The following is an 18,175-nucleotide window of genomic DNA, read 5'->3' on the forward strand; positions in this document are numbered from 1 at the left end:
TATTTTAGAATATTTAGATATTTGACTTGAACATTAATTTATCCGCCCGCCAACAGGCGGCGTTGTAAGCTTATCTGCTAGCTTAGCTGTTGACCCAGTTTGTAAACATTGAGTTGTTTGATGTGCATCCAGCTAATCACTGTATAAACACGCACCTCGTACTCCATTTGAGATTTTAATACTTCACATTGACATTTAATCTGTCTGTGTTTGATACGTTTTACGATTTAAAACTGCTACCATGTGAAATCTTATACGTTCAATTATACTTTAGCTTGCTGTTAGCCTGGTTCGGTATGCTAGCATTAGCATATTTGCTCCAACTGCTATTCAGGAATGTAAAAACATAGCTAAAACAACGTTTTTTATTGATTGTTCCTGTTCGATCTTAAGTAGGTGAGTAAAGTATTGTCTGAAATTCATTACAGCCTCGTGAAATTATAGGCAAACGCATTTTTTCCTTGTATTCTTAGAGATGTAGGCTGAATCTTGTCAGTTAAATGTAATGTAATGTAACAGAGTTAAAGTCCCAGATGAATGTCATAAACATTTTGAAGATTTAATGTGTGTTTTCTCGAGGTAAAATTGCATTCAGCATACAGTAACTTTGGCATGTCTTGCTATCATCTTCATTTAGGAGGAGTTTTATCTCCTCACACTTAAGAGTAAAACATGTTTGTGGAAATTATTTAAAGGAATAATCTGAATACTGTTAACCTGAGCAAACAGTAGCATAAAGAGCGACTCGGATCTCAGACAAATTATTTCTGATCAGGCTGCTCTCTTCTGTCTCTCTGCAGGATGATCTCTCAGGTTTTTATCTTGTCCTCCAAGGGAGACCACCTCATCTATAAGGACTGTATCCTTGTTGTCTAGCTGAAAATAACCAAGGCCGTGTGCCAGTACCGACCGTTATTGTAGTCAGTTGATCAATACCTTTCCTTTTAGAAAGACAGGAGGCACGTTTGTCTGACTCTGGATCGTTAATAAGCAGAAAATTATTGGGGGAGGTCCGGTTTGATGCCTTTAATGTTTCTAAATGTCTTCGTTCTGTTCTGAATAAAAGTTCACCTTGACCCAACCACCAGTCCGCGGAGAAGCAGGAAATGATGTTGTCAATACTTTCTATGAGAAGGTCACAGCCCTGACTGGAGACCAGCCTCCGGTTGTCATGGTAACAGCGCTATTTTCTGTGTGCACAAAATTTTTTAGAAAGTTTTTAAAAATCTAGTTTTAAAGAAGTTCCAGGCTGAAATGTCCCCGTTGTCCCGCAGAGTCACAAAGATCTGCACTTTGTCCACATCAGGCAGGGAGGACTTTACTGGGTTGCCACGACAACAGCTGACTCCTCACCGTTTACCATCATCGAGTTCCTCAACCGGTCTGTTTGTTGTTCTCTCAAAGTTATATTCAAGTGTTAAGATTCTCGCCAACTTGACACATTTTTCTGTATAAACTAAATCTAGAAAAGCAGGCCCTACTAAATAAACCAACTCTGTTTTGATTGGTTGACGTCACTGGCCTGATCAGATGGCACCAATCAGTCCGCAGAAAGCTCAAGATGTTTGTTTGCAAAGTTAGCACATGCCATCAGCAATTTTTAATAATTTCTAGAAAACTATACATTGTAGAAAAACAGCAAACTCCTAAAACTATTTCTTCTGTAATTTTGGGGACAGATTCTGCTGCTGTTCAGATGCAGGTCCTGATCCAGTCCTCATGTCTTCATCTATGACTTTATGTAGTCCTTAAAAGTGGTTTTCATTAATAGTTCTCCATCTTTTTTAAGATCTTTTAAAGTTTTTCATTGGACATTGTCTTCTTTTCCCCCCATTTTAAGTCCAGTTCTATTACCAGTTTCAGTCCAGCCCTAGTACTGGACCAGTTCCAGAAAAACTCAACTCTGACCTCTGAATTCTTCAGGCAGAAAAAGGCTCCTAACTCGCGGGATGAACCAGAGCTGAGTTGACACATAACAGACAACTTAGCAAAGAACCGGTTTAAACAGGATCTTTAGGTTAGCTTGTTCCCATTTCTTTAGTTTCATGTGTAAAACCAGCAAAGATCAGACAGTCTGACAGACAGAAAACAAGATTTCAACAGCAACAAGGCGATTCCCAAAGAGCTGAACCAGGACCTGAGAGATGCATCTGGACCTTCAGCTGATCCATCTGCTGTTGGGCAAAGCCTCAGCAGAAATGGTCTCCATGGAAACGTGGCCATCAGGAAGCCATTCTTAAGGAAGGGAAACGGGGAGGAAAGACTGAGGTAGGTCACATGACACAAGAACTGGACTGAAGATCAGTGGAAACAGGTCTGATGGAGGGATGGATCCTCCCCAGAACCCGGACCTCAGTGGGTCTGATGGAGGGACGGCTCCTCCCCAGAACCCGGACCTCAGTGGGTCTGATGGAGGGATGGATCCTCCCCAGAACCCGGACCTCAGTTGGTCTGATGGAGGGACGGATCCTCCCCAGAACCCGGACCTCAGTGGGTCTGATGGAGGGACGGATCCTCCCCAGAACCCAGACCTCAACATTACTGAAGCAGTGTGGGATCATCTGGACTGAGAACGGAACAAAAGGCAGAAACCATCTGGAGAAGAACTTTATAAAAGTCCTTCAAGGATCCTGGAGAACTCTGCCTAAAGACTATGTTGAGGACTGGTGGGAACTAGTTTATATATTACCAATTATTCATGTGTCCAAAGACAGTAAATAATATTCAATAGAATTATTAATGAACGTGAATTTCGAGGCCCCACCGGATGAGACTGATGTCTTAACATTGGCGTCGGTCTCAAGGCTGAAGGGTAGCTGTTAATGTCAATCTGGGGCATGAAGAATATGAATCCGAGTAGGCCTGCACAATTAATCGGATTTTGATCGTGATCACGACTTTCGTGGCCACAATTAAATGAACCTGATCGTCTACAAAATTTACATTTAAAATGCGACTCTGCTGCATCTCTGATCACAACCAGTAGTCTGCCAACCACCAGGGGCAAAAGCAAGGCCAAGGCTTCATTAAGCTGCCTAAATTACAAGGGTGCACACCTTTTACAGTCGGCAGCTAGTTGTGTTGCCAACTTGGCGACTTTGTTGCTATACTTGGTGTCCCCCACCCAGAAGCACTCAGAAGAGGCTTGTTCCTCATGCAGCTGCATTCAGAGCAGGAGATGATCGCCTCTATTTCATGAGCAGGCTGAAAATGAAACGTACATAACAGCTGCTGGATGATCCCCTGCTGGCTTACCGTCAGATGTTAATGTCTATTAATGAAGAGTGTGGACATAAATATTTAAAAAGTTAATTGTTGTGTTGCAGACTCCTAATTTAAAAAAAAACAAATTACACTTAATAAAATTAAACTTAAAAAACAAAGAAAATATTGACTGAAGAATTTAATTTAATTATTTTTTCGCTGTTCTAAAGATTGTTAGGTTGTCTTTCCATCAATTTTTGCCTTTCTCACGACATCCCTCTCCACGGTAGCATCCATTACAACTGTATGTACTAGTGATGGGATGTTCAGCTCTTTTGGCTCCCAAACGGCTCTTAATTTAGCATTTTTTGTAGCCCCATAATTTACATTAACGCCTCAATATTTTTTTGCATTATTTATTATCTATTCTGATTTCAAGTTTAATTTTAACTAAAAATTGTTGCCACATATTATTTTTCATAATTGGTGCAATAAAAATACATATTGTTCCAAACACAGTGAATGATCGTGATTAATAATCGTGATTACAATGTTGATATTCATTCATTTTGTTCATTATCGTGCAGCCCTAAATCCGAGTACTGAAGCCCGTTAGAACTAGACCGACTGTGTTTTACCCTTATAGGCTTTATTCATATTTATGCTGAAAAGCCGCGTGTTTCCAGGTGCTGGCAGCTTACCTGGTCGGTGTGTGTGCTGGTAACAGCCGGGCTGAACTGTGTGTTTCAGGCTGACGGCTCTGGTGAAAGATTACTGCGGCAACCTCTCTGAGAAGTCGGTGCAGATGAACTTTGCTCTCATCTACGAGCTGCTGGACGAGGTGGTGGTGAGTTTTTGCTGATGGTGGCACCGGAGAGCACTTTAATGATTCTGATTAGTCCGATCTGTTCGTTTTAGTTTGGTTGCATGTTGTTGCTGATGTCCTGATGTCATATTTCTGTAGCTGGAATCACCGTCTGTTTAACATCTACTGCGTTTCTAAATGGAGGTGGCAGAGTACAAGTAGCCTGCTCATAACTACGATGCTATAAAAAGTCAGCATGAATCCAACCAACTTACTCGATTCCCCACAAGGAAAACCTGATTTTACAGAAACGCTACACACACCAAGGCTTCCATCAGCCAGTGTCCGTCTGTCTTTCAGGACTACGGTTACATCCAGACCACGTCCTCCGATGTTCTGAAGAACTTCATCCAGACTGAAGCCGTTTCCTCCAAACCCTTCAGCCTGTTTGACCTCAGCAACGTTGGACTGGTAAATATTCCCCAATACCAGTCAGACCAGTGTAGACCGCCGGCTCTGAAATCATCGTATCTGGTCCTGGACATCTCTGGTCCTGGAAAGCCGCCGTCCTGCAGGTTTTAGATGTTTTCCTGCTGCAGTGTGCCTGGCAGCTTATTAAGTTCTGCTCAGTGACTCGTTCATCTCAGTCAGGTGTGTTGAGACATCTAAAACTTGCAGGACCAGAGTTGCTGGACTTGCAGCAGGACTGTGGCTCTTGAGGACCAGAGCTGCTGACTCTTGCTCTCTGAGAGCCGGGATTCAGTCTGTTTGTTGTTGTTTGCAGTTCGGAGCTGAAACCCAGCAGAGTAAAGTGGCCCCGAGTTCTGCAGCCACCAGACCCATCCAGTCCAGCCGGGAGCAGGTAAAACACCCTCTTCCTTTCTCTTTCCAGGCTGCAACTTTAAATCCAGTAAAGCGTCAGATCCCAGCTGGACTAGACGTCCTGGAGCAAACTTTATGGAAAAGTCTGTTTATGTCTGTTTTCTTTCCAGGGAGGGAAGAGTGAGATATTTGTGGATGTGATTGAGAGGATGTCGGTTGTTATCGGCTCCAATGTGAGTAAAATGAAGTCAATCACAGATTAAACTGTTCTTTTTTTTTTTTTTTTTTTTTTTTTAACTTGTCCTGTCCAGCATGGTGGCGGCAGAATGATGGTCTGGCTGCTGTGTTGTACTGAACAAATTTGCTTTCCTCAAAGAGCTTTATGGGTATAAGGCTCCTCTTGATAATCTGATTTATTATTTCTTTATTTGTTTAAATATATTGTTTTATCTTATTTATTTGGTATTGTGGAATTGTGACCATAGGGGACAGAATAAAATGGACAGTAATGGAGAGAAGTAAAAAGGAAAGTAGAGAAATGGAAGAGGAGACAAAGATCCAGTAGATAGAAGCAACAAGCTTCAGTCCAACCTAACATCAGACAGCCAGCTGCTACACCTGTACAGAAACACAACAGAGACTTTCCTTCAGCTTTTACAGGTAAACTAAGCTGACAATCATCAGGAGTCCCTAAAAAATAACCAAGACAAGAACAACAACATGTATCACAACAACAACCAAAGTACCAGAAACACACACACCTAAACCAAAGCCAAAGACTTCCAGAAACCACTGTCTATAAACACAGTTCACCCTGAAATCCATAAATGCAGGTTAAAACTCCATTATGCAGAGAAGAAGCCAGATGTGAACAGGATCCAGAACCAGCTCCATCTTCTCTGGACCAAAGCACATTAAAAAAGCTCTGAGGCAAAGTGGAAACCTGGATGAAGATGTGAACTAGTTTGTGGAAAGCATGGACTGCGTGTCCTGCAGACTAAAGAGGAGAGGGAGCATCCAGCTTGTTATCAGTGGACAGGTGAAAAGCTGCATCTCTGATGGGATGGGGCTGCATTAGTGCCTATGGTGTGGGCAGCTTCCACATCTGTGAAGCTCCATCAATGCTGAGAAGTACATGGAGGTTTTAGAGCAACATCTGCTCCCATCCAGACAACGTCTCTTTCAAGGAAGACCTTGCAGGTTTCAGCAAGACGATGCTGAACCACATCCTGCATCCATCACAGCAGCATGGCTTCACAGGAGAAGAGTCCGGCTGCTGAACTGGCCTGCCTGCAGTCCAGACCTTTCATCAATATCTGGAGCAAACAGTGGCATATTAATCATGGATGCCCACAAATGATCTGTTTGACCTGAGTTTTTATGTTTACATGTTTGGTTCTTTATGCAGCATGTGTCTGTTTCTCCCTCTGATCTTTCTGTTCTTATTGATGCACCATGATCCTCCCACCGGGGCTTTGGTCATCAATACCAGCATCGACTCATTGTCCATTATTGTCGTTTACTCAGACGTCTCTTAAAATACACACACACTTCCAGGATTAGTAATTAGCCTAGTGTCTATTTGTGCAACTCATTTCCAGTCACTTCCACTGGCCTAAGGTTCCTCAGCGGAGCTCACGGGTTGGATCAATACTCTGACTCACACACAACCATGTTCTAGGTTTTACACATCGAGTTTGGTCTGCAAAAAGTGGGAATAAATATTAATCTGTAATGTTTTTACTACAGTTTTTTTGAGAGGACGTTTCTGTCCATTAATGTGTCCTGATGACCTTTAAGAACAAAATGAAAGTGGAATTTTAAAAGATAACCCAGATGGTGCCCTGAATTTACCTTTAAGAACAAGGGTTAGAGATGGGGGGGGTCTGCGTCCTGAAGCTAAACTGGGAGCTGGTTCCACAGAGAGGGGTTCGATGACTGAAGGTTCTGCCTCCCATTCTGCTTTTAGAACCTCCAGGAACCAGCAGAAAACCTGCAGGCTGAGAGTGAAGCTCTGATGGGAACATGTGTAACTCTGAGATCTTTGAGATGAGATTGTGTTCAGGACGAGTCCAGCAGTGCTGGAGGCCGGACTCACCTTTCACAGCTGATTTATTCCTGCAGGGAGTTCTGATGAAGGCGGACGTGGAGGGAGAAATCCGAGTCAAGTGCTACATGCCCAGCTGCTCAGGTGAGTCTGAGAAACAACCAAGACCAAGGGCCACATTCCTAAAGATTACCAGAGCAGAGTTGCTCCTGGGGGCCAAACTCTGAGTCATGATGTCTTCTTAGAATTTCCACTAAAAGTGAAGAGTAGTAACGCAAAGAGTGGCCTTTCAGTGTGGAGTTTGCATGTTTTCCCCGTGTATGTGTGGATTCTCTCCGGCTTCCTCCATCCAAAGACATGCATGTTTATTGGTCACTCTAATTTTCCTCTAGGAGTAGTGTGAGCGGTTGTTTGTGTCTCTGTGTTGGACCTGTGATGGACTGGTGACCTGTCCAGGTGTACCTGCCTCTCGCCTGTTAATTGCTGGGATAGACTTCAGCTCACTGCAACCTTTAATTGGACTAAGCGATAAAGAAAATGATGAATGAATGAAAAACACAAAATGGAGAATAATGGACCTGAGTTTCTACACGTTCTGTAGGATAACGTCAAAGTGCAGCTTATTATTTAACCAATTTCATAGAGCCAGTCTTCATAGAGATCAGATTTTATGATTTAGTCTATTGATTTGTCCGTTAACACCAAAAGTGTATTTTTATCAGGCTTTTAGTGTATGTAAGGATAACTCATACCTAGCACAAGGCTGACCACACCTCACTAAGACAGGAGTTTCTGTCCAGGTCTGAGTGTCTCGCTCAGATTTCTCTGAGAATGTTCTGGTAGCACTCCTAAGCTAAGACTCCCTGCTAGGAATTTATAGGCCAAGTTGGGAGGATTCTCAGAGTCTTTAGGAGTACGGGCCCAGGTGTTTTAAGTCACAGTGGTGCATTCAAAGACCTTCCAGTAAATAAGTTGTTTTTTTTTTTTTTGTTTTTTTTAAAGCCGTCTTTTCTGTTTTTACTTCCAGAAATCCGAATCGGTCTTAATGAGGAGTTCAGCATCGGGAAATCAGAGCTCCGAGGTAAGAACATAGAAACAGGAGTGTCTGGCTGAAATCAAACATTTTAAAACGATCCTTTTAAAATATAACAGAATTAAAACCTTCTTTCTCATTGTGCAACGTCATGGGTGACTCAGTGTAACTGAGGTGTAGAGCAAAGTTAGCATGCACCCATAACGAATGAGGCGAGGCTAATTCCAGTGTGCTGCACAGGAACAGAAGAAACAGACAAGGAAAGACAGTGAGTGAGATATGATGCAAACAGACGTCAACAGGAAATACATCATCATCATCGTCAGCAACGCCAGCTGTGAACATATGCAGGAAAATAATAAAACAGAGATGCAGTAAATAAAATCATTTCCAGGCCAGATTTAGCAGAACTCAGGTCTGGATCAGACTTCAGGTTTTCCTGGACTATCCAGGTCTGGATCAGTGTTCAGGTTTTCCGGGACTATCCAGGTCTGGATCAGACTTCAGGTTTTCCGGGACTATCCAGATCTGGATCAGACTTCAGGTTTTCCGGGATAATTCAGGTCTGGATCAGACTTCAGGTTTTCTGTTAGTTTGTTCCAGATACCTGGAGCAGAAAAACTAAATGTCTAGTCTGAACTCTGGATGATCTTAGAAATCTTGGTGGCGCATCTAAATGTTGGATTAGAACCGTTCAGAGCCTCGTACACCAGCAGAAACACAGTAAAACCAGAGTAAAGAGGTGAGAACTGGAACCATTTGTTCCCTTCTTCTAGTCTTTGTGAGAACATGAGCAGCAACATTCTGGATCAGTTGCAGTTGATTTTTTTAAGGGACCCGTAAAACGTCTATTACAGAAACCAAGACTACGGAAAACAGATGATCTAAATCATGCTGAGCCATCAGTCCCCTTATTTTAAATATATTATTCAGCTGGTAAAAGGCTGATTTGGTTTCTGCTTTAATATGGCTATGACTCCATTTCTGATTTTTTTGTTTCAACCAATCCAAGTATCGACTTGACCGAAACATGAACTGAAGCTTTGTGTGAGACTCTGGTGAGACAGTAATATAGAGCTGAGTATCGTCAGCATAATTGTAATCACATATTTGGTTTGTTTCTATGACCTGAGCTAGTGGAGCATGTAGATGCTGAACAACAGGGGCCCTACGTGGAGCCATGGGGAACTCCGTAGGTCACCTTTGTTTTAGTAGTTCTAGAGACATTAAATTGAATGAGATAACTGGACTTTCCTGGATATATCAGTTACTTTATTTGAACCAAGATGGATAATGAGTTCATTTAAAATCTTTTTTTTCTGAATGTCTTTACTGATGAAATCTTCTGATTGGACATGGATTAAAGGATTTATTTATGAGCTGAAGCAGGGACAGATTAGTGACATCTAGTGGCATCAGTTACAAACTGCAGCCAACAGAAGATGTTTCCATGTAATATTTGTAATCTTCTCTGATGTGTCTAACCTAACCTGCTGATCCTCAGTTTCTGGGTTGTTTATTTATTGTTTCCAGCGTTTTGAGGCTTTGGGATGACATTTGGTGGCAGATTCAGTTGGAACTGGTCTGAACTGTCTAAGCTGGATGATTGATTCTGATCTGGTTGTTCCTGTTCAGGTTACGGAGCTGCCGTTCGGGTGGACGAGTGCAGCTTCCACCAGGCGGTGCGACTGGACGAGTTTGACAGCTACCGGATCCTCCGACTCAGCCCCAGCCAGGGAGAGGTGCCCACCCCTCAGCTCTCGCTACATTTATTAGTTTTTAACTATCTCTATGTTTTAGTCTGAAACTGCAGGTTTCCAGGATGATGTCTTTAACTTGTAAATGTCCCTTTCGTTCCCTTTTGTCCACAATCCAAATCATTTATAACAGTGGAAGTAAATAAAACATTATCCAAACTCATGATGTTCAACTCTTAAAACTTTTTTACTAAAATCTTTTACTATTTTTGGGTCTGCCAAGTCAGAAAACTTTCAAGCTATTTTCCTGCATCAGCTGTGTCATCCTCATCCTCCATCAAAACTGACTCCTCTTCCTCTTCTTGTTGGCCTGCTGCAGCAAACGGTGATGCAGTACCAGCTGAGCGACAACCTGCCATCAGCGCCGCCGTTCCGTCTCTTCCCGGCATTCGAGCGAGACAACACTGGAAGGTACGGACCTTAACCACAACTTTAAACTTTCACATACAAGACAAGCAAAAGGAAAATAAAAGTCTGGATAGACGCATGAAGCAAGTTGGATTTATCTGTTATGATAGATAATAACAGAGTCCTCTGTAATATGTGGTTCACCACTAGATGGCAGTGTTAACCGCATCCTTTAACCCTGGACAGGTTTGATCTTAATTTAATGATGTTTGAAACTGAAGGTGGATGAGAACATCAGAACTGGTGTTTAATCTCAGTTTTAATTAACTAATCTTTTACTCATCTGCTCTCCATAGTGACATCAGAGGGTGTTATTAATCAATCAAATCAATCACTTTTCATACATAAGATCAGCACAAAGTACTTTACACAACAATAATGAATAAATATCAACAACAAAACCGAATTAAAAATAAGCCTTTACGTACCCAAGCATATAATTCCACCACATTAAAAACAAAAAACATCCAATCGTTATCGCTCACACGCTCACAGGTAAAGCACACAAAAGCACCCCCACCTACCAACCCAAGCACTAATCCCATACCCCACAGACAACCCCCAGTCCCCAGTATCAGGCTTAATGCTGATGTGAGGAAGCGATATAGTGCAGGGCGGCACCAGCCCCCCAGACAAGGACGATCACTGCAGCAGCGGACCTGCAGACATAAGGAAAAGGAAAACACTGGACAACACTGGGAAGCTCAATATAAAAGGGATCAAATAGACTTTAAATAATAATAATAATAATAATAATAAAGATAGATAGATAGATAGATAGATAGATAGATAGATAGATAGACAGGAGCAGCATGTATAAAAGTATATGTAGGAGTTAAGACAACAAAACAATAAAATCTGAATTAAAAAAAAAAAATGTGTTTAAAAAAAAGTAATACATAATTAAACAAGTAAAACATGGATAAAAGTAATGATCAAATAAATGAATATAAAATAAAACAAGGACAGTAAATGACTTTAAAGACTAGTCCTCTGACCGTCAGCTCCTCTGACAGACTGTCCCACAGATGTGGATCATGAACACTAAAAGAGGCTCACCTTCTAAGTAAGAAGAAGCAAGAAGGCTCAAAACCATTAAGAGTCTTAAAAACCAGTAGAAGAACCTTAAAATTGACCCTGAAGCAGACTGGAAGCCAGTCCAGAGACTCCAGGATGGGGGTGATGTGGGCTCTCTTTCTGGTCCCTGTCAGCAGACCTGCTGCAGAGTTCTGCAGCTGCAGTGCTGCTAAGGTTTTCATTGAGAGACCAGAAAGAAGAATGTATTGCAATAATCAGTCCTGCAGGTGATGAAAGCATGGACTTCTGCATCGGCTTCGGAGAGAAACTCGAACTCTGGCAATGTTCTTCAGCTGGTGGAAAGAAGTCTTAGTGACTTTCTTGATCTGGGTGTTAACCCTGAGTTCAGAGTCAAATATGACTCTGAGGTTTCTCACCTGTCCTCATGGTTCTAATGCCAGAGTTCAAAGTGTGTTGTTTCTCTCTCCACTCCAGTGCCAGTAACTAAAACCTCCGTCTTGTCCTAGTTGAACTGGAGGACATTTCCTGCCATGCATATGATTTCTAGGATCCAGGATCCAGTTAAAAAGGGGAAATTTTGTCTGGAAAACAGGAAACACAGCTGCTTCAGCATCAGTCGACCCACCTCCCACTAGCACGCTGTTTTCCATCGTTTCATGCTGGTTCATCATACTATGCTTCTATTTCTGTAGTCTGAGGCGTTGGCTTTATGGTAACGACCTTCCTCATCAGACCTGAGGTCTCTGCACATGTTTCATTTAGCTATGCTTTAAAAACACCTGACAGATCAGGTGTGGAGGTCGTTTCTGTTTCCTTTCAGCCAGAATGAATCAGTGTGAAATGATTCATGTAAAAATCAGCAGTCGGTCACACAAAAGAATATAAATTACCGTAAGATTCAGTTTTTGCCCAGGATTACTTTAATAAAGATCTCTGCTTATAAGGCATTAAATGTGTTAAAAATATAAGAAATTATCCAAAGTGTCAAATTAAAAACATACAGAGATAAACTAAGATCTCTTATTGTCACCACTTATAAACCTCATTTCCAAAAACACTGGGTCTCTGTGTAAAATGTACATAAAACCTGAATCTCATCAAGCCATATTTTGTTCCAGGAGAACATTTTAGATGTTGAAACTGAGATGTTTATATCATCTGGCCAGTGTTGAAGGGCTTGGCTGCAGATTCAGCGGGATGATGAGCTGAAACAGGAACAACATGGAAGATCTGTCATTTCTGAGAGTCAGATCTTCATCAGCTGTTAAATCCTGTCATGGTGAAAGAAGCTCCTCCAGCAGCAGGAAGGTCCAGTCATGGTTTCTGGATGACATCATCAGTCTTTCTCAAGGTGGTGGAGGAATTTTGCTCCACTCTTCTTTCCATTGTTGCTTCACATCATCAAGGTTTACAGCATCAGAAAGTCTCACCACAGTTTCTTTTAACCCGGTTGAGGTCTGGACTCTGACTGGACCACACTGAGACCTCAAACACCTTGGTTCTGGTGCTGCTGTGTTTGGAATCAGTTTCAGCTTTAGCTGTTGGACGGATGGACTCACATCTGACTCCAGAACACTGGTATCCAGGCCAGGCCTTCTGTACAAGCCATTCAGTCTTTTTCTGACTGGACTGTCCTGAACTTGAAGATTGAACCTGCTGACTGAGGCCTGGAAAGTCTGTGATGGAGCTCTGATGATCTAAACTTTCTGGGACGTCCACAGCTTGGCAGCTGTCAGCGATGGTTTCCACTTGTGAAGAGTCTTTCTTTCTGTAGAACGATGGACTCCAGAGATTCTGGAAAGAGAACCTGAGAAATGACCTGAAAACTGATGGGATGTCTTTCTTCCTCGGCATTGTGCTGCTTTCGTAGAGGAGATTACCCTGATGATGATCACTTAATCAGGGAAGGTGCCAGAATATCCAGCCAGAGTTCCAGTCTTACCAATCCGACCCTAAAGGGTGAGCTTGACAAACCTTGCTCCACTAATTGGTGGAAAGTATCATCACAAAACAAGAACAGCTCCATGTTTATATGGCAGATTTTTTTGTTATTTAAAGCCACATGACAAGAAGACAGAAGACAAACTAGTGGATGTCCACCATCCTCTTCCTCTGTTTCTGGTCCACATTCTTCTTCGTTAGAATTTAAGGAAGGTGTCGTGCTGCTATGAGGTCAGTGTTATGCAGCTATGTTATCTCTAGCTGGCTTGCATTAGGTAAGGGTACGGTTGCTGTGAAACCAGGGTTCACCAAACCGTCCCATCCTGAGCCGGACCTCTTGTTGGAAACAGGTCTTAATAAGTCATGTACCATTGCTCATCTGAGGTGGTTTTTACCTGAAGCTGATCTTCCTCCTCTCTGCAGGCTGCTGATGCTCATGAGGCTCCGCTGTGATCTGCCAGCAAAGAGGTCAGTTTTCACTTCACTCACATTTCTGTAGAAGCTGAAGCTGAGGAAGCAGCAGGCTGGTCAAAGGGCATCAAACCATGGTTTAACTAACTGAATCATTTTAACACAAAGAGGAGCGAGGACTGTAAAGAAGCTGCATTCAGGTGCATGATGGGAAACGTAGGATCTGTCCTCTAATTGGATCAAAGTCTCATCTGCATAATAAAACTGTTTTAAAGTGTAATACAAACCAGACTATAAAAAAGTTTCTTCAGCAAGTGTCAGATTTGCACGGAACAGTTCAGAGCGATGATGTTACTGCTAATGCTACAGATAAACACTGACCGTCCACTTTATCAGCTCCATATGTCCAATATCTAACCAGCCTATCACACGGCAGCATGTCGTCATGTGAAGTCCTAGTGAAGACGACTAGCTGAAGTTCAGACTTAGCATCAGAATAAGGAAGAAAGAGGATGCAAGAGACTTTGAATGTGGCATGGTTGCTGGTCAGAAACTGCTGATCTACTTGTACCAACCAGCGTATGCAGACCAGCATCTCTGGACACACACCACGTCCAGGCTTGAATCAGATGGACTACAGTAGCAGAACTTTCTCTGAGCTTCTTCTATAAATGTTTAGTCTCTAAGTACTTTTTGCACAAGCTGTTTTCTAACAAGATGATTAACCATAAAAAATTCCACCGCTGAATGTTGTAGCTCAGATGACAGCTGTTCTCATTAACACATTACGTTGAGGTTTACCCTCCACTCTTCTCTATAAACAGAAATCACAGTTACACGATTTCACGTAAATGTCCTGCATTTATGATATATCAGCGTAGCATAACTCTTCACATTTTCTGTCAATTTTGTCAAAAATTGTTAACTTGTAGAGGTGTGTGTGTGTGTATATATCATCACCATCATCATGTATATCTATCTATCTATCTGTCTGTTTGTCTGTCTATACATATATATATATATGCATATATATATGCATATATATATATATATATGTGTGTGTGTGTGTTTATTTTTACCTTGTTTGACTATCGCCTGGTCAAACAAGGTTTGCATCAGGTATTGAGGAACCAGAGTACAATGAACAATGATGGACCAACCTGTGTTCATTGTTCATGAGTGCTTCATACATTTATTGTTTGTGTGTACACATGTGTGAAAAGAGAGACTAAAATCAGGTGTGTGTTTTTAAAGTATGTTAGATACGGTTAATAAGCATGAATTGTATTTGTTATGAAAAGCACTTTATGAGCTGAATTTGATTTGTTGTTTGTTGAAAAAGGGGGTCCAGCCTGGTAGCAGCAAGGCAGACCGATAAAAGCAGCAAGATAAAATAAACTTTGTTAATCCAGGAAGAAATTCTGAAACCATCAAACATTCACTTCATTAATAAATAGCATAAAGAAGAAATTAATATTCTAGAACTGATTCAAAAATAGGTAAAAAAATATTAAGAAATTCATTGTAAAATGTACATTTCATTATCAGTCTGCCTTCCAATCTATTCTGTCAAGTACAAAGTTTTTCTCTAAAACATTTATAAGCCATTGTATAGGAAAGGAACTTTTATATATTCTTAATCTAATCCATCCCAGGGCAGGCTAGTCTGGTTTTTGTTTATTTAGTCTGTTTACAGTAGGCAATAGATGTTTCTGAGAATCAGCTCTGCAGTCCAGCGAATTCCTCATGTTTCCGTCAGCGTCTGCAGCAGAGAGCACTCATGTTGATTAACAGGCCGAGGATTAGACCACATGATGATGATGATGATGATGTAATTGTTTTGTTTTCTGTTGCAGCGCTGCCATCAACGTCTGCGCCACCATCCCCGTTCCCAAAGGCACCGTAAGGTGAGGCGCTCCCATTCAAATCCGATCGCTGATGTTTGTTATGGAAATGAGTTTGGATGTAAAAACTTCTGCGTCGTCACGCTGAAGTCTGGATTTGAATATATGGCTGTGCTGTTGTTTCTGGGCCTTCCGGCTGTCGGACGACAGGAGGCTCCTGCTTCTTGCAGCAAACATCACGGATGACTTGCTCATTTGTTTTGTAAAGTAGGAAGTAAACACGGTGATCAGGTCCTGTACTTCTCTCCGCCCTACAGCTCCAGTTTCAACACACCGGGACAGATTCCACATCATTTCAGACTCTTCCTTCGGTCCACCTTACTGTTAGACCCCCACTCATGAAAAAGACCCCCAATATACTAAGACTCCATCTGAGGCAGCCTGGAGCGGTAATCCTCCCACAGCTTCAGACTGGAGGTGTTAATCCACCGCTTTACGCTCTGCTGCAAACCGTCCCAGATTCCGATCCGGAAACCCTCCTGTTGGTTTCACCTACAAATCCTTACAGTAAATCTGTGACAACAGGCCTCACAGAGACATCCGGATCTCCCAAATTAATCCTGCATCAGGTCAGCCAGCTCAATTATGAAGAATAGAGGGGAGTTGTTTTTAGACATGGATGATTCTGATGTACAAATGTTAAAACATCGTTTTTCAAATATTATTTAAAAACACAATGTTGAGGAAGTCCAGCATCCGGACCATCTGTGGCGTGCACATCGCAGACATGATGGCTGAGCATGAAATCCGACCGGTACCCTCTGCATGTGGAAGTTCTTTTGCTTTGTTAGCTCGGAAAGTCCAGTATGTTTGGGGAGGTGTGGATGAACAAACTCTGATGCAAACTCTGGTCCACCTACAAACGTAGCTTCAGGGGAGCCAAATGCAGGAAGTGGACTAAAAAGCAGGGCATTGTGGGTAAACACCTGAAGCCAGCAGTATCAATTGAACGCAGCTTCACCTGAACTCAGCAGGTTCACCTGAACTCAGCAGGTTCACCTGAACTCAGCAGGTTCACCTGAACGCAGCAGGATCACCTGAACGCAGCAGGATCACCTGAACGCAGCAGGTTCACCTGAACGCAGCAGGTTCACCTGAACGCAGCAGGATCACCTGAACGCAGCAGGTTCACCTGAACGCAGCAGGTTCACCTGAACGCAGCAGGATCACCTGAATGCAGCAGGATCACCTGAACGCAGCAGGATCACCTGAATGCAGCAGGATCACCTGAGCGTTATCAGGATCACTTGAACGCAGAAGCTTTACCAGGCTGTGATGAAAGCTTCTCTTTGTTCTTCATGTTCTGAAGCAGTGTGGTGGAAACTAACAGTTACATCAACTGAAAGCTGTTGTCAGGATTATCCATTAAATCATGTCTGAAAGCTTTCTGCCTCTCTGACTCTGACCTCTGGAAGAACATGTGAACTCCAACCTTCCCTGAACGCCTCAGGTGTAATTGCTGTGGTTTTGCTTCAGTTTGTCGCAGGAGCTCAGCAGTCCGGATCAGAGTGCCGAGCTGAAACTGCAGAGCAGAGCCGTGGTCTGGCAGATCCCCCGCTTCACTGGAGGAACCCAGCTCTCAGCTCTGCTGAAGGTAAACCCTCATCTGTCTGACATGTATTGAATAACAACAAAAATGAAAATAAGGTAAAATAAATTAAATAAGCTCTTAAATTAAGAATTTAAATAAACACAAATAAAATACAAAAGCTAAAATACAAATAAAGTAAAATGAAAAAAAAATATATGAAAGTTAAGCCTTTTCATCCACCTTTGTTTTCATATTGCAGCTCTGGCCTTTATTATATATAAAATGTTTTAACAGAATCCACATTTTGAGACAAATTACTGAAATTTGCTTTATTTTGGCATATTATAATAAAGGGGCGGGGCTTATTATGTAAACTGTAGCCAACCACAAGGGGGCAGTCCAGATACATTGTCTCAGGCCTGACCAGCTGTTCTGCCTCCATCTTTCATTCAGTCCAGTTGGTGGTAAAATGTTCCAGTTAGCTTTAGCATCAATAGCTAACGCTGCAGTCCTGCTCACAAATATCTGTTTAAAGAAACAAACTTGACATGTTACAGCAGCTAGATGATGACAGTTTTCTTACACTCTCCCTCTCCTCGTCTCCAGTTGGAGGTCCCGGGTCTGAGCTCGGCCTCCATGTTGGAGGTCGGTCCAGTTGGTTTGAGCTTCGAGTTGCCGAAGTTCACCGCGACGGGCCTGCAGATCCGATTCCTGCGTCTGTCTCCCATCCAGCCCAGCCCGTCCCAGCGGTGGGTCCGGTACGTCACCCACTCCGACTCCTACACCATCCGGATCTGAACGATCTTCATCAGACTGGTTTTATTGGCTGATGGCTCCTAAAGGACTAAAGATCAATGGAATTCTGCTCATTTTGTATTTTTTGTGGCGCATGTCTGTAAATAAAGGTCGGCCATGTTTAATCCATACGAGACCTTGCATGTCATGTTTTTTTGCTTTAAAAAGCTGACCTGGAATATTTGTCGACACAGACTCACCAAAGATCAGCAGTTTTGATCCAGAAATATCAAAACTCACCCCACCCAAGAGGAAGAGAGTTTTACTCATCTTTTTGCTGATTCAGTCGTCATTTCTGCTCACTGACCCCTTCCACTTCTCCTTCCGGACCTATCTGGTAATGATTCACTCTTCAGCCTTTCTGAAGTCCACTTTAACCTTTTACAAGGGAAGCCAGTAAAGGCTAAACCCGGTTAAAGTTCACATGGACTGGCTGTAGTGGAGCCCAGGGGCCTTCTTTTCCTCTGGGAGTCTCACAG

General features: G+C 42.4%; 1 protein-coding gene across 2 annotated transcripts; it reads left to right on the forward strand.

The window, feature by feature from the left end:
- Positions 1–61: 61 nt before the first annotated feature.
- ap4m1 (adaptor related protein complex 4 subunit mu 1) lies at positions 62–17,825 on the forward strand. Of its 2 annotated transcripts, XM_042008538.1 has the most exons (16): positions 66–396; positions 801–859; positions 1,089–1,174; positions 1,275–1,381; positions 3,955–4,051; positions 4,370–4,480; positions 4,794–4,871; positions 5,002–5,064; positions 6,956–7,022; positions 7,906–7,959; positions 9,547–9,653; positions 9,988–10,079; positions 13,479–13,523; positions 15,323–15,373; positions 16,847–16,964; positions 17,508–17,825. In XM_042008538.1, exons 2-16 carry the CDS (start codon positions 802–804, stop codon positions 17,697–17,699), a joined length of 1,326 nt encoding a protein of 441 aa, XP_041864472.1. In that variant the 5' UTR covers positions 66–396; position 801; the 3' UTR covers positions 17,700–17,825. The 2 variants fall into 2 exon arrangements, with proteins under 2 accessions (XP_041864473.1, XP_041864472.1); XM_042008539.1 differs by lacking the exons at positions 13,479–13,523; positions 15,323–15,373; positions 16,847–16,964; positions 17,508–17,825 and adding an exon at positions 12,988–13,472 and having other exon boundaries at positions 62–396.
- The last annotated feature ends 350 nt before the right edge of the window (positions 17,826–18,175 follow it).

The sequence above is a fragment of the Melanotaenia boesemani genome, chromosome 15 (genome assembly GCF_017639745.1).
Source record: "Melanotaenia boesemani isolate fMelBoe1 chromosome 15, fMelBoe1.pri, whole genome shotgun sequence".
Lineage (NCBI taxonomy): Eukaryota > Metazoa > Chordata > Actinopteri > Atheriniformes > Melanotaeniidae > Melanotaenia > Melanotaenia boesemani.